The following is a 21,285-nucleotide window of genomic DNA, read 5'->3' as shown; positions in this document are numbered from 1 at the left end:
GTAGACATATGTAGATAATCCATATGTTCACCATCATGCTAATTGATAATTGATGTGTTCACCATGATACTAATCGATAATTGGTACATTCACCATCGTGATCCCATTGCCTCTTCATCTGTTTTCTTCTCACTTCCGTAAATTTCTGGCTCCTACATTTCCATCTCGTTGTTCACATTATTACCTTAGACTCATGCCTTCTACCCAATCTTGACCATCAAAGGCAGACAAGCCACCCATGTCTACGATGTGATTATGTGTTTACGTTGTTTTATATATTTAAAAATCGTTGATAACATGAATTTATCACAGTATTTTATAGAGCATTTTTACTTGCTTCTCAGCTGAAGGAGGAAATATTTTGAAGTCTCTTCTCTCTTTGCTGTTCCTCAGAGCCACCAATCCGTCTTTCAAGGAGGTGTTGTCCCGTATCGAGGCCCATGAGGACTGCAGGAACCTGCCCATGATCTCCTTCCTCATCCTGCCTATGCAGAGGGTGACCCGCCTTCCCCTGCTGATGGACGTAAGGCCTGGTCTGCTGGCTCCTCCTCTGTGGTAGCTGTGCTGCCTCAACTCTGATTAGGAAAACACTCTTCCTCCACTTACACTGATGCCTGTCCCGTCTGTAAAACCCCGGATTAAGTGAGAAGGTGCTCTCTGGTTGGAAGTCACACTCGTGTCTAATATCTTTGGAAATTGTCTTCAGTGTAGGCTTGTGTGGTCACTCTGAAGCATTAGATTACTGCACTCCCTTACTACACGTTCTATGAAGTGGGAAGTCAGGAGTCCTGGATTCTGTTTCCGGCTGAGCCACCAACCGTGTGACTGTGGGCAAGGCACTTAATCCCCTTGGGCCTCAGTTTCCTCGGATTGATCCCTAAGATCCCTTTCCTGTGACGTTCCACCATGGTGGGGGCTCTGTTTCACGTGGAATGAGGCTCTCTCCAGCCTTGCAAGGCGTATCCTTGCCCCTGGTGTGCTCTGCACAAAGTGGGTCAGGAAAGTCCAGCATCCTCTTGTTTTAGGGACATCCATGACGAAAACAAGTATTTGATTTTGAACAGTGGCAAGACATGGCTGGGGGAAACTCGAGAGACTGCCTGGCATGTGGTGTGGCTGGGGGACAGCTTGGGGGTGGCCCTCCCTGGCTAGGCTGAAACTGCAGGGCGGCGATGAGAGAAGGGGCCCCACACAGCCCCATCCAGCCGGGGCCAAATAGTGTCTTTCTGATCAAATTAAAATATTTTGTCATAGTTCCACTTTAAAATTGGATCATAATGTTAATATAATGTCAGTTTTCACATACTTGATTTTTGTAAATCAAAACACAGGATAAAAATACAGCAAAAAACTATGGTTGAGTAAGGTTACAAAATAAATTCCATTTTTCATATTCCAGTATGAATTTTAAGAGATATTCTAAACAGCACTGAAATTGTGACATGAGTAGACGTGTGTGTGATTGCGGTCACTTTGTTGGCTTTGCTGCAGTTTGGGGAGGTTTATGGCCATTTCAGAATTCACAGCACCCTCTGCTCTCCCGCCAGTCAGCTAGCTGGACACCATTCCTGGTCCATCATCTGACATTTAGGAACATCTCTCCTTGTAAATACCGGGAAACTTGCAGTTTTGAAAATTTAGCTCTGATTTTTTTTAAAATCAAAATTTATCGTTTCTAAGAATAGAATGCTGCCAGGTAATCAAAACTAAATCTTGGCTTTAAAAAGGGTTGGTTCATGTGGCTTCCAAGACTTTTACAAAAATAATGAAACTTTGATCCATATAGGGAATATTATTTCAAACTTTACCATTTTTTTAATAAGAAATGGGTACTTTGTAAATGTAACATTTGTTGTAGTGTTATTTCCAGGATTCTTTCTTTTTCTTCTTCTGAAACCATGTTAGTCATGTTTCCTTAGATTCTGTGTATGCTGAGATCTCTCAGCCTTTCATATATTCTCTCTGCTTAATTTTGAGAAAGTTGGTGAACAGACGGGGACTCACAGAATCTCACACACCATGTGGCGCTGTGTCATGGCTGATGCCGTGATCGCCTGGTGGGCTCTAAAGTGTTTTGGGTCAGAGACCCTTTTGAGATTCTGAGTAAAGCTGTAGCCATTCTCCCTAGAAAATTCACTATGCACAAAATTGTACACAAACCTGAAGTGTGCTGAGACACTGGACTCAGGATGCCTGTTCTCAGCGACGTAAACTAGTATTTTTCAAACTGCTCTCGTGCCCATTTGTGGGTCATGAAATTGATCTTTGAATAATGAGTGGTGTAAAATGAAATAGGATAGGACGTGCGGTACATGGTATATACACAGTTCGTAATGTGGGTGAATATTATTTCAAAGAAAACCCTGTTTCATTTATGAGCGCATGTGTACTGGTTGCAGCATAAATGTATTTCTTACAGTGGCTCATAGTCCGAAAATCTGAGAGCCATTGCTGTGGACTCACAGTTGGTGCCCTCTGGGCTTGTCACGTGTCGCGTAGAGCTATCCTGGCGCCTGGCTTTTGGATTCCTGGCCTGCAATCCGTCCACATTGACGGTACCCATGGTTTGCCGGTTCACACCTGCCGTCCAGTGCTTGATGCCCGCAGCCCTAACCTGTTTCCCTTTGTGAGAATCTGCCCCCCGGGCAGAATCTAAATGTGCCAGAACATTGTTGCTTCAGTTTTACTTCATTTGGAAATTTAGTTAAACTTGTTAATTGAGATGAACATTTTTAACAATTAAAATAGTTCCACTGGCTTTGAATGGGTATAGTTTCCAAAGTTATATGTAATTGTTTACCTTGAACTGACCCTCTTTGAACTTAATTTTTTTTTTTTGTGAGGAAGATCAGCCCTGAGCTAACATCCGTGCTAATCCTCCTCTTTCTGCTGAGGAAGACCGGCTCTGAGCTAACATCCATTGCCAATCCTCCTCCTTTTTTCCCCCAAAGCCCCAGTAGATAGTTGTATGTCATAGTTGCACATCCTTCTATTTGCTGCATGTGGGACGCGGCCTCAGCATGGCCGGAGAAGCGGTGCGTCGGTGTGCGCCCAGGATCCGAACCCGGGCCGCCAGTAGCGGAGCGCGCACTTAACCGCTAAGGCACGGGGCGGCCCTGAGCTTAATTCACCGTCACAGAAACTGCAGTATGAACACATCAGGAGGAATCCAGCAGCTTGTTTTCTTGCTCTTTTTATTCGCATTGTATCATCTACAAATATAGTTACCTCTAACGATGATGATGATGATGGTGATTAAAGTACTGTTATCATTCGCTGAGGGCCTACTGTGTGCCAGGCACTCACAAAGAACCTCACATGTGTTTTCATTTAGCCCTTGTGATGTAGGTGGCGTTATCCCCATTTTACAGATGGGGAAACTGAGGCCTCTAGAGCTGGCATGGATGACTTGCTCAAGGCCAAGCAGCTAGTAAGGGGCAGGTCTGGGATTTGAAGCCAGGTTCATCACCTCGGAAGTCTGTCCTCTTACTTAACCATTCCCTGGATTTACTTGGATCCTGTGCGTTTAAAGGCTGTGTCTTAGGTTTGTAATTGGATTTTACTGTCATCCTCATCCTCTTCCATAAGGTTGTGTTCAGCATTGTTAGCTCTGCTATGAGTAAGGGGGTCTGGCTAGACGTTGGTTTTATTTCCTTGATAAAATAAATCAGTTGAGGGGCCGGCCCCGTGGCTTAGCGTTAAGTGCCTGTGCTCCGGTGCTGGCGGCATGGGTTCGGATACCGGGCGTGCACCAGCGCACTGCTTCTCCAGCCATGCTGAGGCCGCGTCCCATATACAGCAACTAGAAGGATGTGCAACTATGACATACAACTATCTACTGGGGCTTTGGGGGAAAAAATAAATAAATAAAATTAAAAAAAAATAAATCAGTTGATTTTATCCTTCTTTTCCTTCATTGCAGACCATCTGTCAGAAAACGCCCAAGGACTCTCCGAAGTACGAGGTCTGCAGGAGCGCCTTGAAGGAAGTAAGCAAGGTAACCTGGGGGCTCGTCAGATAGTACCCCACCGGCCTCCCCGGGGAGGGCATGTCTGTGTGACGCCCAACACTGGGAGATCTCACAGCCCTGGCACGGCATGCCAGAGGTGGGTAAAACTGGAAACATCCACTCTACTCAGATGAAGTGGGCCTCTCTACCGTGTCAGGCAGTCTTGCTTTAAGGGCCTATAGAGATCTCATTTTCTTTTGGCGTCCGAATAGCTGTTTATTCATTCTCTCATTAAACAAAGATTTATTGAGTGTCATCTCTGTGCCAGGCATGATGGATGCAGTCCCTGAAAATACAGGGACTCGTGAGACAGACATGGTTCCTGCCCTCATGGAGTGTGCTGTCTGCAGGGGGCAGACGTTAGATGAGAATGACGATACAGGATGGCGAGTGACAGGATCAAAACAGTCATGTGTCAGCTGAGACTTGATGCAGGAGGAGCTCTGAGCCAGGGGTTGGGGGATGCCGGTGTCTCGGGTGTGTAGAGACCCAGAGGCAGGAAAGTGCTTGGAGAATTTGAAGAACTGGAATGTTCTCCATGTGAATAGAGCCCAGTCTTGGAGAGAGTGTTGCGGAGCCGTGTCAGGGAATTGTGGACCTTATCCTGAGAATTCATGCGTTGTGAAGGTGGCAGTGGGGGTGGGACCAGTTATGAGGCTTTTGAAGTTGTTTAGGCTAGAGATGCAGTGGCCTCTCCTGATGTCAGAGTAAGGTGGAGAGAAGCAAACCTACCACAGTGGGGAGGTGGGCGTGGAGATTGATGGGTGAGCATATTTGGGGTCAGAAGTCAAGGAAGATAGTCTGTCCTGGGCAACTAGATGCATGCCCTCATTTGTCTCAATAATACAGACAGAGGGAGAATGGTGAGCCCCATTTTGGATATGTTGTAGTGGAATTTCCTGTAGAATATACAAGTTGGCTGAATAAACAGGTCAGGAGCTCCGTGGAGAGACTTGAATTGGAGACAAGGATTTGGGAATCATCAGCGTGTGGATGATTTTTGAGACTGGGAGTAGATAAGGTTACCCAGGAAGAGAGTGTACAGTAAGACAAGTAGTGAGTCTGAGATGCAGCCACGAGGAACACCAACATTCGCCTCCTTCAGGTGGAAGGAGCCGGCAGAGGAGATTTCAAAAACAAAACAAAGCAAAGCATACCGAGGGGGAAAGCCAGACTGGCCTGGAAAATGGCAGATGGCTGGGTGGAAGGAGGGTCAGCCGTGTTGAGTGCTCCTGAAAGACGAGTGAGGCGATGAGTGAGCGTCCACGGGGTGTGCCCTCAGGCAGGTCCTGTCCTGCGGTAGTCAGTGGGGAGCCCGGACTGGAGTGTGTCTAGGAGCGAGTGGGAGGTGTGGGTGCGCAGCCAGCGGCGAGTGTCGCTGTGCCAGTGATCGCCCTGTGAGGAGACAGAGAAGGAGCTGCAGCTGAAAGGGAAGCGAGCGGTCCTCTTTCTTTGTTTAAGGATTAGAAAAATGTTGAAATGAAATATGGAATGAGAAGTGTTCAGTGCTGATGGGAGCATCTGGCTGAGAGAGAGCGATGGAGGGCGTGAGTTGGTGAGGACCCTGGGTGAGCAGGACGGGAGCAGACGGGCAGCGTCGGAAGCCCCCCGACATCCCACAGCTGCACCCACCGTCGAGTTTGGCACGTTTTTGTCCCACTTTACTGTGAAGAACTCTTTCTTTTGATCAACTTTAAATTGACTCTATTTTACTTATCCTCATCCTTGCCAATAGTGATTACAAAGTCATGGGTTTTAGGAGGTAGTTGTTTTCTGACATATGTTGTTATATTACAAATAAGTTTATCTGCATCTTAGTCCATCCAGGCAGCTGTGACAAAACACCGCAGACTGGGAGGCTTATCAACAGCAGTTTATTTCTCATGGTTCTGGAGGCTGGAAGCCCAAGATCAAGGTGCAGCCTGGTCGGGGGAGCACCGTCTTCCAGGTGGCAGACTTCTCGTGTGTCCTCACGTGGCTGGAGGGCCAGCGCTCTCTGGAGCCTCTTCTGTTAGGGCACTGATCCCATCACGAGGGCTTTGCCCTCAGGACTTGGAAGCCCCTCCCAAAGGCCCCACTTCCTAACACCATCATCCTTGGGGGTTAGGATTTCAGCATGAGAATTTTAGGGGAACTCAGCAGTCAAACCATAGCAATCTGTCAACCACTTGAATTCGTCTCCTGTCCCATCGATGGTCTACACGTCCCACTTTGGGAAACGCTAGGTAAAGAAACAGCCTGACGGCTGTGAAGTCACCTAAAGTCCTTGTGCTGACGGTCTCTCCTCCAGGACCCCAGATACTGTGCTGCCTCCCTGGGGGCAGTGGGTGGGGGAGCTTTAGGAGAAGCTGCTGGAGAAGTTCTAGCCTTGGACGTGGAAGAGATTTTGTCACGTTTTGTTTGGTTGTTACTGAGAAGTTGAAAAAGAATTCACACACAGGAAAAAAGAGGAAGGTAGTAGTAGTTGGTTGCTGAATTGAACTAGGAATGATAATTTTTTTCAGGATTTCACATCCCAGTCGTGGTGGTCTCTTGTTCACCTGATCTGACACTGGCACCTTAGGAAGGCGGGCAGATGTGCCATGGATCAGGGAACTGCGTTACCCTGATGCTGGACGTGTATAAAAGACCAGCAGTGACCTGCGTTCTCTGTAGGGAGGCGTTTCTTTCTCTCTCTTGAGCACGAGTCACGAGTGTCAGAATTATTCCCTCAGTCTCCTAGTGTTATATGGGAACTGAAATCATTAATGTCGCTGCTCGGGAGCTGATCTTTTTTCATTTGTAAAGGTTACTGATGGGTTTTGTAGATTCTGGGAAAACGATATCAATATTTTCAACAGCAAGATTGTATATATAGAAACTTATTCAAAATGGTTCAAAATAAAAATGCGGAATTTCACTTGTTTGCTTTATCTGAAATGAAAGCAATTGGGTGTTCCCAATATTTATTTTAGAGAGTGAAATTGGGTGTGTCAAGGCCCAAGTTTTTAGAAAGCAGACTCTGCCTAAGGCCGTTGAGCAAATCTCTCTAGATAGTTATTCATTCTTGGAAAAAATGAGTAATACCTATTTTGGTAATTAAAATGCTGATGAAAGTTATTTGCGTAGTGTGAGTAATACTTCAGTGAAATTGCTCACGCGTGTGCTGCAGTGACTGTGGAGAATCACGCGACTGATTTCGGCCTCGGAAGGAGTTACTGACCAAGTCCAGCACCCTGCAGCGAGACAGGCGGGTCCAGTAACCGGCAGATGTGTTCACTTCCCCGAGTTCTGCTCACTTGCTGGGGCCGGGCTGGGGGTGTGCCTGGGGTCCTAGAGCTTGGGGAGAGCACAGTGGTGTTGGAGGTCGGGGTGCTGGTCAGAGCAGTTTCTCTTCCCTGCTGCCCTGTCCCGTTCACTCTCCGTGGAAGGAGCGTAGCCGCCTGCGCTCACACCCCTCAATAACTCAGCTTAAGTTAAGGTACAAGCTTTTCTCCTAGAGGCAAAAGAGCCAAGTCTCTTGCACCTTTTCCTGTAACTTATTGCGTCCGCCGTTTACAAAGAGGTGGATCAGCAGCTGTGAACGTGGAAAGGTCTCTAAGTGACGTTGGTAAGTGGGGAGCGTGAAGTTGCAGAACCGCGGAGTGTGATGACATCCGGGTAACGAAGCCTGTTTGCACACGTGTTGTTGTCGTCCGTGGCAGCGGTCCCAGAGCCACACGCATCAGACTTTCAGCTGTGTTTGCTGACGATGAAGGGAGAGCGGCGTGGACGGGGGTCCCCAGGTTTGTTCTCTCTCTACGCACTGCTCTGTAAGAGTGCATTTAGAGCTTACAAAGGCGCATTTTCAAAATAAGGGAATAAGTGTACATTACAGAAAATTTGGAAATTTAAGTAAGAGACGGAGAATGAGATGTCAGTGATCTTATCGACGGTGGTGACCGTCGTCCTGCCCCTGCATTCCCTCCCGAGGTTCTGTTCGGGTACTGGCGCGCGGGCGTAGACGTGCCCCAGGAGATGGGCTCCCAAAGGCCGGTTTCATCCCTGTTCTCAGTACTGCCGTATGAACGTTGTGTTACGTGAATGGGTGTGCTCGTCTCATTATTTCTAGAGAGAAACTTCTGGAGGTGGGTGTGTTGGAACAAAAAGTAGGCATGTTTTAAAGGCCCCAGGCGCCTTCAGGAAAGGTCGTTCCCGTGCCCCTGACCCCCAGACATTTTCCTAAGTGTCTGTCTGACTGCACGCTTCCCAGCACCAATTATTCTTTTAACCTTTGTGAATTTGATAGATTGAAAATATTTTAGTTTTGTTTAAATTTATCTTTCTTTATTAGAGGGATTGAGTTTTTTTTCAAGTAAATTTGCCCTAAAACAAAAATTCAATGAGTTAAATTTAATAGAGCTTTGACAGATGCTGAAGGAAGGCACGGCTTTCATTTTAATACAAACACCGGAGCACGCACATCCACATGAGAGCTCGTCCCTTCAGAATCGTCGTCTGCTGATGCCGTCGCTGAGGGCACTTTGGGGGCTGTTTTGTTTTTAATGTTCTTTCTGAGGTGTATTCTTCTGAAGTGGTGGCTGACCCCACCTTTTGCTGATGGAGTTGATATTTGGAAATTTAGGAAACAAGATGATAACCCAAACTTAATAATGCCATTTTTTCCCTTTCATTTTAAAATGGGATAACTATAAAGGAATTGTCCTTTTTTTCAAGTGACTTATAAATTGTCTCGGAACTCGGAAGGCGGTTTGTTTACACACAGCTTTGCTGAGTGTCATGGTGTTTTAGGTGCTGGGCTGGTTCCACAAGCTCGGCTCTCCAGTCCTTTCGGAGAGACAATGCCCAAGAGGGACACGCAGGGGCCTGTAAATCCACCGAAGAAGGAGTCAGTCAGACGGACGGGTGGGGGTCTCCAGGCAGAGGGATGTGCGTGCAGGAGTGTGAAGTGTGGAGGCAGGACAGAGCGTGGGGCTGCGGCCCGAGATAGAGCAGTGAGAGCTTAGGGATCAGTGAGGAGGTCCAGGTCATGGTCTTGCTAGGACTTAGTTCTGAAAGCCGCAAGGAGCCTTTTAAGGATTTTAAGCCCAGGAGTTTCATGATCAGATTGAGCTTACAAAAACTGACAGCATTACTTTGGAGGATGCATGAGGGTAGTGCAGAGTCGATGGCAGAAAATTAGGAGGGCAGTAATCCAGGGGAAAAGGGTTTGAGCCCGTGTTCAGGGGGCACGTGGAGGGATGCGGACAGCAGGACAGCAGCCTTAATGAGACTTTCTGGCCGTTTGGATGTGGAGCACAAGGAGAGGGAGCCGTCTGAGGGTGGAGAGACCAGGGCTTGGCTTGGGGAAGTGGACAGTGCTGGGGTCAGTCCCTGAGATGGAGAGCATAGGCTGGGGGTGGGGGCTGAAGGTGATGCTCAGGTTTGGTTGTTCTCGTTCTGAGTTTGAGGTGGCTGTGGACGTCCCAGGAAAGATGTCACCTGGATGGCTGGATGTAGAGCCTGGGGAAGGACCCAGTCTGGAGCGTAGATTTAGGGACTGAGAACATACTCCTCAGGAGGAATGGGAAACGAGTCCCCAGCAACAGCTGCCTGACTGGACTGCACATTGTGACTTCCGACTTCTTTCAGGATCCTGCAGTTTCAGCCGGGACAGTCTTGGCTCCTTGCGTTGGTCAGGCATAGCCATCAGTCCCTGTGTCACCGAGGTCGTCAGACATCCAGACCTAGAGCTACGCTGTAACTGAGGATAGGTGTTTACTATATACTGTACTACACTGTACTATGGTAGACTATAGTATACATACTCTACTGCTATACTATACTATACTACGCTATAACTGAGGATGGGTGTTCACTATATACTGTACTGCGCCGTACTATGGTAGACTATAGTATACATACTATATTGTTATACTATACTATGCTACGCTGTAACTGAGGATGCGTGTATACCATATACTACACTGTACTGTAGTGTACTATAGTATACGTACTATACTACTCTACTATACTATGCTGTAACTGAGGATGGGTGTTTACTATATACTATACTACAGTGTAGTATACTATAGCATACTATAGTATGCTATAGTATATGTATATCTATACTACTATACTATAGCATACTATGCTGTACTATAGTAGACTATAGTATATAGTATATGAACATATCGTATATGCATGCTATACTACTAAATTATATGATACTACGCTGTACTGTAGTAGACTATAGTATATAGTATATGTATATATAGTATATACATGCTATACTACTATACTATACTATGCTGTGCTATAGTACACTATAGTATATAGTGTATGTATGCATAGTATATACATGCTATACTGCACTGTACTCTAGTAGACTATAGTATATACTATATGTATGTATAGTATATACATGCTATACTATTATACGACGCTGTACTCTAGTAGACTATAGTATATAGTATATGTATATATAGTATATACATGCTATACTACTATACTATACTATGCTGTGCTATAGTACACTATGGTATATAGTGTATGTATGCATAGTATATACATGCTATACTGCACTGTACTCTAGTAGACTATAGTATATACTATATGTATGTATAGTATATACATGCTATACTACTATACTACGCTGTACTCTAGTAGACTATAGTATATAGTATATGTACGTATAGTATATACATACTATACTATGCTGTACTCTGGTAGACTATAGTATATAGTATATGTATATATAGTATATACATGCTATACTACTATACTATACTACACTGTTATAGTAGACTATAGTATATAGTATATGTACATATAGTATATACATACTATATTACACTGTACTCTAGTAGACCATAGTATATAGTATATGTATATATAGTATATACATGCTATACTACTATACTATACTACGCTGTACTCTGGTAGACTATAGTATATAGTATATGTATATATAGTATATACATGCTATACTACTATACTGTACTACGCAGTACTCTAGTAGACTATAGTATTTAGTATATGTATGTGTAGTATAGACATACTATACTACGCTGTACTCTAGCAGACTATAGTATATAGTATATGTATGTATGGTATATACATACTATACTACACTGTACTCTAGTAGACTATAGTATATAGTATATGTACGTATAGTATATACATACTATACTACTATACTATACTATACTACGCTGTAACTGAGGACGGGTGTCGCCTCCAAATCCAGGAAACTGTTAAGCAGTTGGAAATTGTTCCAGTGTCCATCAGGAGGGGATCGAATAACTACGTCCTGGAAGGCCATGTGATCCGAGCACAAATGGCATCGTCACTCCCACTGAAGGCCTGCGGTGGCTCTCCTTGCACTTAGGATACAGTGCAGACGCCTTCAGAACCTGCGTGCTCTCACCTGGCCTCCTCGCTGGCCGCGTCTGTGCCATCCCCCTCGTGCTGGGATCTTTGCTTTCTCGGACACTTCCCTTTGTAGGCCCTCTGCTCATGGGATTCTCTCTGCCTGGACCACTGCTCCTCCTCTTCGGACACTAACTCCCCCTTTCTCTCAGCTTTCAGTGTGAAGGACCTCTCAGGAGCGGCTGGGCTCCGTCCCACCTCCATCCCTCACGCCCTGGTTTTTCCCGTAAGATCTCAGTCTGTAATTTTCGAGTCTCCTCGGCCTTCCACGAGGATGTGGATTGTGTGTCTCTTGTCGAGTGTCATCACCCAGCGTCTGACACACTAGGTGCGAAATAAACTTGTTTTCAGTGAGTGATTTTACATTTGTAGGGGTCGTTGGTGAGTGAAAGAAATCGAGTCTCAGACAGGCGTAGAATGATCCATTTACAAGAATAAAAGGAAGATTTCTACACACGTATATGTGTGTGTTTGTGTAAGCATAGGAAAGAGAGTGTGTAAAGATTTGTACACGTGTGTGTGTGTTCGTGTAAGCATAGGGAAAGAGAAAGCAGCACCCAGCCTGCTTCCCGTTACCTCTGTGCAGTGGGCTTGGGTCGGAACCTTTCATGGCCTATTTTATTTACTCCTGTGTTGTCATCTTTTTTTTTTTTTGCAGTGGGCATGTATTACCTACTTAACGAAGCAGTAATATTAAAAATAAATCCAATTAGAATTTCCAGCTTTCATTTTTAACAATCACATGTTTCATTATGGCCAGTGACCCTTATTATGGACGTTTTTACGGACTTTTCAGTTAGTAAGAACTTGGACATACAGAGTTTGCTTTGGTTTAGGCCAGTGAACTAACTCCCTGTTGGGTGCGGTGAAGCGAGGAGCTCCCGTGTCTGCTCTGTGCTCAGTACTCACAGGACGCTTCTCTTCTGACACTTCTGGCTCCAGGCGTGGGCGTCCCCACACCCAGCAGTTCTGCTACACCGGCCCGGTGTCCTACGCCTTGGTTCTGCTCTACCCGGAGTCAGTGTCAGACCCCACGGGGTGAGGGCTCAGTCCCACAAGACTACCCCCCACTACGGTCGCCCATTGCGAGTCCGTGTTGTCACCTGTGCTTCTGACCCCCTGGCTGTAAATCAGAGGTTCCCACGACTGGACTCGGTTCAATGAATTTGCTAGAGCAGCTCACAGAACTCAGGAAAACAGTTGACTCACTAGATTACTGTTTTCTTACCAGAGATATTAAAGGATACGAATGAACAGCCAGGTGAAGAGACAGGGTGAGGTCCAGAAGGCCCCGAGCAGAGGAGCTTCTGGCCCCGGGGACTTTGGGGTGTGCCACCCTCCTGGCACGTGGATGCGTTCTTGGTCACCAACACAGAAGCTCCCTGAACCCTGGAGTGCAGGGATTTTTGTGGAGGCTTCATTACTTAGGCATGAATGGTTAGTTAAGTCACTGGCCATTAGTGATCAGGTCAACCTGCAGCCCCTCTCTCCTCCCCAGAAGTCTGAGGGCTGGGGCTGGAAGTTTCAGCCTCTTAGCACATGGTTCGTGACCCTGGCAACCAGCTCCCTTTCTTAGGGCCTTTCCAGAAGTTACCACATCACCATAAACTCAGGTGTGGTTGAAAGGGGCTTGTTATGAATAAATATCATAGCTTAAGATGCCCCTGTGGCTCTTAAATAGGGAATTATTTAGATGGTATGTGCCAGGAGCTGTGGACAAAGACCAAATATATTTCTTACAATAAATCGCAGTATCCCAGGCACTCATCAAAGGCTGTGAATGCGTCCGGTCTGTAGGTGATTCAGGAGTTCTGATTAAACCTCATGCCTGTTAGCTTGGCCGTCCTTGAAGGATCCTTGACCGTCAGGCTCCCCCCAGTGCGGTTCCCCCCCAGCGCGCCTCTCCCCCAGCGCAGGTCCCGGCTTTCAGCCTCCCGTGTACGGGTCACATGCTTTGCACACACCACAGTGCTTAGAATTCACCTTTGAAGTGGTGTCTGCCTCCAGCTGCTCTGGTTTGGAAGTGACAGAGGGCTGCGGGTTGCCCGGAGGTTGGGTGGGGTTCCCGTGGGTGAAGGCGAGGAGGAGGAGGACCGAGGGAAGGAGCAGCATGGACAGAGCCCTGGGCTGTGCCAGGGGCCTGTCCGGTGTGTGTCGGGGGTGTGGGGGATAAGAACACACAGAGGGTGGGTGTCCCTGAGACCTTCCAGGACGTTTTGTTCCCTCTGTCTTCACATCCTAATGACACCACTCCTGACCGGGTGCCGTATCTTAACTGTGTGAAACTCCGGGTTCTTGAACAGTCAGAAATGAGTCTGCGGAGCTTCCCGAGTGCTGATTACTGCCTTCGAGAGATTTGCATTTGAAAGTGAGGTTCTGTCCTTCACCTCTGAACCCTCCTGTGATTCTGTGTTCCCAGCTTGTTCGGCTGTGCAATGAAGGAGCCCGGAAGATGGAAAGGACCGAGATGATGTACACGATTAACTCCCAGCTGGAATTTAAAATCAAGGTATTCTCCTTCTTTTTCCTAAACAGATTTATTACTGCTCTTGCTTAAATCTTCTGTGAATAGAGAGAGAGTGGAGGGCAAGGAGTGGATAGGACTTTGCTTTCCAAAGAAGGGCCGTAAGTTGTTAGAGAGAGGGAGTCCCAGGTGCTCCGGACAGTTCTGCCCTTGCTGGTGCCAGATGAAGTGACCTCTCTCCAGGCCTTGAAGTCGGGTATTATCTAACAAGCACGTTTTTTTCCAGGAAGACATCAAACTTGGGAAAAGGGTAGTTAAAAATAATAGAATTTTAGAATGGAAAGATCTCTTCCGTATTCTCAAGTGTCCTGCAAATCAGTGGTATCCCGTGAGCTGGACCAGAGTGTTCTCCCAGATAAAATACGGACACTCTTTTTCCAGTTTGAAAAAAGATTGTTAGTGGATTGTTCTTTTCAGATCTGTTTTGACTGTGTGCTCTCTGCTGCTGCTCAGGACAGATGACGGAGGAACAAAGAAGAAATGACAGTTAGTAGCGAGTCTAGGCCCGGTCAGTCCTCTGTTGGCTGACAGCTGAGTTCTTCATGGGTGTGAGTGCTCACGACTGTGACTCAGTTTCGTTTTGTAAGGTGCACATTTAATTAAGCAACTTCGTATTTTTTCGCGGTAAAAGTGCTCCTGCTTCGTGCAGTGGCATCTCGTGGCTGCTGCAGAGAACAGATTCTCTGCCACGTCGTGTAGCTTGAGGACCCTCACCCAGTACAGCCACCCCTTTCGTCTAATCAATGGGGAAAACAAGGCCCTGAGAATAGTTCATTGTGAACAGGGTCACTCGGCTGGTGGAGGCAGATCAGGACGAGGGTCTAGGTGTCCTGACTTGCGGGTCAGTGTACACTCTTCCACTGTAAACCCTGACCACAGCGATTTAGTTGCAGAAACATGGTCCATCATTCTTAGAGCAGAAGACGGTGGGTACCTGCTGAAAACAACACAGACACCACACTTGCAATAGTTACGATTTCCTCATACAGAAACTTATAGCAGTTTCAAAACCCGCCTTCTCCTGTCCTGCAGAAGGAATCTTGTCCTTCTCTGTATTTTGTTTCTAAATATTTTAGAAAATATGTCTGGACATCAGAAATTTTTTTATCCCCTTCTTTTTAAAGATGATAAATCTCTTTAACCATTTTTCTTTTTCCTTCTTGACTGAAAATCAATTGGTTTAAGATATCTTTAAGCTCTGTTTCTCTAGAACCCAGAATTAATTTCCAATCGAAAAATGCTTATTCCAAGGATCCTTAAAAGTAAGTGATTAACATCAATTGAGGGCATGCGTTTTTGGTTGTTTGTTTTCTTTTGGTTCAATGATTAAAATATTTGCAAGCTTAAAGGAAAATATTTTTAGTTAAAGTAGCTTTATAATGAAGCAGTTAATTCAGACCACGTAGAAACACTAATAAAATCTGAGGACCCCATTTCCCTGACACTTTGTGGATAACTGTGGACATTTTTCATCAGTTCATTTTAAAGATGAGAAGATAGATGTTCGAGAAGTTCAGTGATCTGTGCAAGCACACGCATCCTTTCACAAGTTGAATGAGCACCTTCTCTGGGGAAGGCAGTGGGAAGGCAGACTCAGGATCCTGCCCTCGGGAACTTACCGTCTAGAGACCACAGAGGTCCAGAAGGGCTGCCACGCCTGCAGCTGTTGCAGTGGATGGAGGACTATTGTGAGCGCTGGAAATGTGGCAGCCCGAGAGTGAGGATAGAGGGGCCGGGGCTTGTAGCAGGTGGGCAGGTTCCTACCAGAGGTGTGAGCTGAATCTTGAAGGTGAGTTAGGGAGGGTCTTCCAGGAGTAAGGAGCAGGAACAAATGCATGAGGCATGGTTTCCACCGCTGTAGCCCCAGCCTTGTCTGCATCCACGTGCATAGACTTGGGGTGCGAGGTGTCGACGCAAAATAACCAATGACCATTCTATAGATAAGAGAAATACGGTGCGTTTACTTGAACCAGAGTGAGGATTATAACCCGGGAAGGCCTTAGAAAGCATTCCAGAGAAGCATGGTTTTCAGTACAGTCTTGTATCTTTTTAGAACAAAGGACATACATTAAACACACCCAGGATACATTTTCATCAAAATTTCAAAGAGGTGTTCAATTGCAAATTAGCAGGTCAACAGGACTGTGATGTCAGGAAAGGGAACTAATCCCGGCCAGCAACAGCGTTACCAATAGGGCGTTACCAATAGAGCGTTACCAATAGGGGACGTGTGCATTCTTAAGAGGAAGAGAGTGTGTTCTTTACTTTAATGGTTAAGCAGATGTACAATGTATGTTTGATAGGCCATAAGTCAGGCTACTTAGTTCAAGCCAAATCAGTTTTGAACCTGAATAGTTACCCCATTTACCTCAATATGTGAGAGTGTCTTGTCAGAGGGGAGCAGGGCAGAGCCAGAGCAGTGGGCAGAAGCTCACAGGGGGCCTGTGTGCCAAGAGGAGGGGCTGAGCGAGGTCGTCCGGGAGCTTCTGAGAAGTTCTAAGCAGAGAAGTGACACGACCAGACATGCATTTAGTAATGACGACTTCAGCAACATGGGAAAACGGCCTTTCGTGCTTATGTCCAAATCCAGAAGTCACTCAAAGAAAAATTAATAAATTCATTGATATGAAAATTTAAAAAATTTCTCTATAGAGAACAAAATAAAAGCTATAAAAAAATGAAAAGGGAAATAGCAAATTGGAAAAAAATATTTGCAGGTCACATAGAGACAAAGGGTTAATGTCCCAACATATAAACTCAAAGTGATAAGAAAAAGATAAGGGGGGAAAACCCATCAGAAAATGGCACATTAGAAAAGTGCTCCTGGAAGAGGAAATACAATTGACTGGTAAACATTTGAAAAGATGCTTTACCTCAGTCAGAGGAAAATCGCTAATTGAAATTGAAATAATGCGTTTCACCTCTCAGAGTTATAAATGATTCAGAAGTTTGATAACATTTTATCAATGAGGTTGTAGGGAAAGGCACTTTATATGTCGTTGGTGGGAAAGACTGTTAGAACCCCAATGGTGCAGTTTGGCGATAACCATCAAAATAACAAACACAAGTTACTATGACCGGCAATTTTTAAGAATTTATCCTGTAGATAGACTCATGAATGTATAAGATCACACACACACGTATATACAGACACACACACACACAATTGTTTGTAGTTGCAAAAGATTAGAAACAACCTAAATATCTATCAAGAGGGGACTGATGAAATCACTTACAGTACGCCCAGATGATGTAATACCACTCAACTAAAAAAAAAAAAAGAATGAAGGAGAATTTCGGGTACTGAGGTGGAAAGCTTTCTCGTATATTAAGGGAAAAAGGAGGTGCAGAACAGAAGGAAGAACAGGATACAAAATTTGCTTATGTGCAGGAAATCTCTGGAAATTACAGAAGAACAGTGACAGTCAGTGCCTTGTGGGGGCAGTGGTCACTGGGGCCTAGCGAGATGAGGAGCAGGGTGGCAAGGTTTCTCACATAGTGGTTTTTATAGTACTTGCATTTTTTTAATCACCCCCCCACACACACACAGCAGGTTCAGTATGTGGTTTGAAATGTGTGCTCCGGCAGCCACATGGAGGGTGAGTAGAGAACGTAATGAGACTGAGACAAAAACCGGTTAGGAGACTGGAAGCCGACGTAGAGGGCCAGGCAGGGTGCTGGGACGGGGCAGGAGCGGTGGTCCCACAGGCGGCCAGGCTGGTTGACTGGATGGAGACTCACACCGACCCCTGAGATCGGGATCCACGAGGAGGAGCAGCACTGAGGGAGGTGGCGAGGTCTGTGCTGGTTCATGGTGTGGTGACTCTAGCACAGCCGATGCTGCTGTGAAAATACTTATTACTATTTCCTGTGTGCCATTTTCCCGTAGTCTCATTTAATTCTCACAAGAACCCCATGAAGTATCCTGTCATTATACCCATGTTATCATTGAGGAACCTGAAGCTAGAGATAGTAAATAATTTGCTCAAAGTCATGCTAAGAAGTATTGCAGCCTAGAGTCATTCAGACATACATCTGACTTCAGAGTCCACATTCCTAACAATGACAGTATAATAATGCTGGTCATCTTCTAATTTGAAGGGAAAAAAGCTCGTATGTATGTGTGTGTGTATAAATATATACATGTATGTATGTGTATCTGCATGAACACACTTACACATGTGTTTCAATTTTAAATGTGTCAGTTTCTGGAAGAGCGTCCACGGCGGTAGATTGAGAGGGGTGGAAACGGTCCCCTGGCATGGCGCGTCGAGGCCAGGGGACGTCAAGAGCGTGGACTCTGCAGCTGTCCTGCTTCAGTTCCCCTCGTAGCCCCACCACTCACCAGCTGCATGACCGTGGGTGTCACCTAACTTTCGTGGCTTAGTTTTCTGAACTGTAAAATGGGGCTGATAACAGTACTTTTGCTCATGGAGTTATTGTGAGGATTACATTAATAGTAGATGTAAAGGACTTGGGACAGACCTGGTTTGTACAAACAAACAGTCAACACCGTTCAGAGGCTTTGTCTGAAGAGTGTCACAGGCACGGCGGGCGTGCTGCAGTCTGCTGACCATTGAGTGGGGGGGGAAACAGTCTAAACAGGTTTGACCTTCATTCAAGGAGCTTGGTGGACAGAAGGGAAGTGAGAGTTATAGAGAAAAATTTGGTCACCAAACTAAGATCAGAGACCAGAACTTAATTTGTGCCTGAGATCCAGTGTGTTTTCTCCATAGACTACAGCTGTCTCTAAAAGTCTCCTCCCCGAGTTGGGGAGGATTATTTTTGTCTGGTACTGGAGGGTTTGACCTTACACACTAGGACTGGAGAAGTTGAGGGTTCTGGGGCTGCTCCAGGAGCCATAACTTAGGTGTGACCGAGTGGGGAGGGGTGTGACCGAGTGGGGAGGGGCTGTGACCGAGCGGGGTGGAGTGGGGAGGGGCTGTGACCGAGCGGGGTGGAGTGGGGTGGGGGTGTGACCGAGTGGGGGGCTGTGACCGAGTGGGGAGGGGCTGTGACCGAGCGGGGAGGGTGTGACCAAGTGGGGTGGAGTGGGGGGGGGGTGTGAGTGGGGGGGGCTGTGACCGAGTGGGGTGGAGTGGGGTGGGGGTGTGACCAAGCGGGGGGTCTGTGACCGAGCGGGGGGGGGGGGGCTGTGACCGAGCGGGGAGGGGGTTTGTGGTTGGTGTTTGGGGGCCTTGCTGGCAAGCAGAAGGCCAAGATACAACAGACAAAACAAAGAACTCGAAGTCTTCGCACTGTAGAGACAGTCTGGTGGTTCCTCAAAAAGTTAAACGTGGAATTACCACATGACCCAGCAGTCCCCTCCTAGGTATATACCCAAGAGAACTGAAAACAGTTGTTGAGTAAAAACTTGTACACGAATGTTCATGGCAGCATTATTCATAATAGCCAAAAAAGTGGAAACAACCCAAATATCCTTCAACAAAATTGGTGACTTGATAAGCAAAATGTAATATATCCATACAATGAAGTAGTATTCAGCCGTAAAAAGGAATGAAGTTCTGATACATGCTACAACATGAATGATACATGCTACAACAACTATATAATTCAGTTTATATGAAATGTCCTGGATAGGCAAATCCATAGAGTTAGAAAGTAGGATGGTGGTTGCCAGGGCCTTGGGGAGGGCAGAGTGGAGGGTGACTGTGTAGTGCTCTGGGGGTTCTTTTTAGGGGAGTGAAAATGTTCTGGGATCAGACAGTGTCCGTTGCACAACATTATGAATGTGCTAAAAGCCACTGAATTATGTGTGTACTTTTAAACAGTTAAGTGATTAATTTTATCTCAATTACTTAAATTTTATCTCAAATTAGTTAAATTTTATGCCAAGGCTAGTTTTCTAGGATGCTAAGTAACTCAAAAAGGAATGAAAAGTCTTCTCCATAGGAATTGTATCATGCCTTTAAGATACGTTTTTGTTCGTGAATTTTTCTGTTTTTTGATTCGCACCTAGATGCTAGTCTTAGAGCTTCTGAACTATGGGAAGTCACTTATGCCCATTGTGGTTTGTTCTGATTCTTTCCTTTTGGTCATTTTCATAATTTCTTCTTTAAAAATAAACTATCTGAAATAAAATCTTTAAAAAAAATTTAAAAAAAAATGGGCCGGCCCTGTGGCTTGGTGGTTAAGTGCGCGCGCTGCTGTGCTGGCGGCCCGGGTTCAGATCCCGGGTGCGCATCGAGGCACCACTTCTCCGTTCATCCTGAGGCCGAGTCCCACATACAGCAACTAGAAGGATGTGCAGCTATGACACACAACTATCCACTGGGGCTTTGGGGGGAAAAAATAAAATAAATAAAATCTTTAAAAAAAATTTAAAAAAAAAAATAAATAAATAAACTATCTGAATGAGTTTAATCTTTTAACAATAAATTCTGAAACAATTCCCGTTTATAATATCGGATTTTTGTTTTCAAAAGAAGCATAGATGTAATGAAAGCCACTGTCAATTTTAGATATTCATTAGAAGTTTATTTTTGCCTAGTGGAGTAGGAGGAATCCCTGAAAATCAGTCTATTTTAAAAACAACAGAACAGTTTAGAAACCTTTCTTCCCCCATCCCCTAAACTGAGAACGGTCACAGGCTGGTCTGTCCACGGGGACTTAGCCACAGTCCTGTCCCCGTTCATCCTGTAGGGTTGCATGCAGTAGTAGGAGACCACCGTGTTCCCAGTTACGATGGCCCTCAGAGGACCTACCTGACAGGCGGTTCTTGTGTGCGCTGGGGGCCCCTCCTGAGTTTTCTAAGCAATCTCTCTGTCTGTGGCCTTTCAAGCCTTAGCCATCCTGTTGGATAATTGTCTGATTTGAGATTTGGGGCCTGGAAACTCCATGAACTCCCTTAATAGCCGTTTTTAAAGTTTGAGGTCAAACATAATCTTTCATCTTGTTTTTTAAACCTTCAGGAAAATCGTATATAAGTTATAAGCAACCTTCTTATAAAAGTCCTTTATGAAGTTAAAAAAAATATGAAATCCTTTCTTAGCCTCTTGTTTCCTCCCTAATATCTTCAATTTCCTTTAGCTATTTTTAATCATTATTCCCTGAAAAGAAGGAGATTTGGTTGCACCACAGTAAGACGGTTATGTTTTGTGTCCAAGAGCTTTTGTTTATTTTATGGATATAGTTTTTTAAATCAGATTTTTGGCAGTAAGTATTTCTGGTAACTTAAAAAGAAAAAGAGCTCTCAAGGGTAAGGATTATTCTGTGGTTTTGAGAGTTTTCCAGTTGGAAACTGGAAACTGAATAAAGAAAAAACAGGCTGTGATTCCTTGTGCATGGCCTTTCTATGAGAGCAGCATGGATTGTTTGGAAGAACTTGGTTTTCACAGCCAGA

At 45.5% G+C, this 21,285-nt stretch overlaps 1 protein-coding gene across 3 annotated transcripts in view; it reads left to right on the top strand.

The window, feature by feature from the left end:
• Window positions 1–21,285, top strand: part of ARHGEF26 (Rho guanine nucleotide exchange factor 26) — a 130,135-nt gene that overhangs the window by 59,866 nt on the left and 48,984 nt on the right. For 2 of the 3 annotated variants that reach the window (XM_087430368.1, XM_014796587.2), the window contains exons 7-9: window positions 394–523; window positions 3,923–3,997; window positions 13,818–13,907. In XM_087430368.1, coding sequence (XP_087286494.1) covers window positions 394–523; window positions 3,923–3,997; window positions 13,818–13,907 — 295 coding nt within the window. The remainder of the gene's footprint in view (window positions 1–393; window positions 524–3,922; window positions 3,998–13,817; window positions 13,908–21,285) is intronic. The other variant, XM_087430367.1, reaches the window with a different exon arrangement.

Source organism: Ceratotherium simum, chromosome 5 (genome assembly GCF_057802395.1).
Source record: "Ceratotherium simum simum isolate JZ-2026a chromosome 5, ASM5780239v1, whole genome shotgun sequence".
In the NCBI taxonomy this organism is placed as follows: Eukaryota; Metazoa; Chordata; class Mammalia; order Perissodactyla; family Rhinocerotidae; genus Ceratotherium; species Ceratotherium simum.
This window is presented reverse-complemented; position numbering and strand designations above follow the sequence as displayed.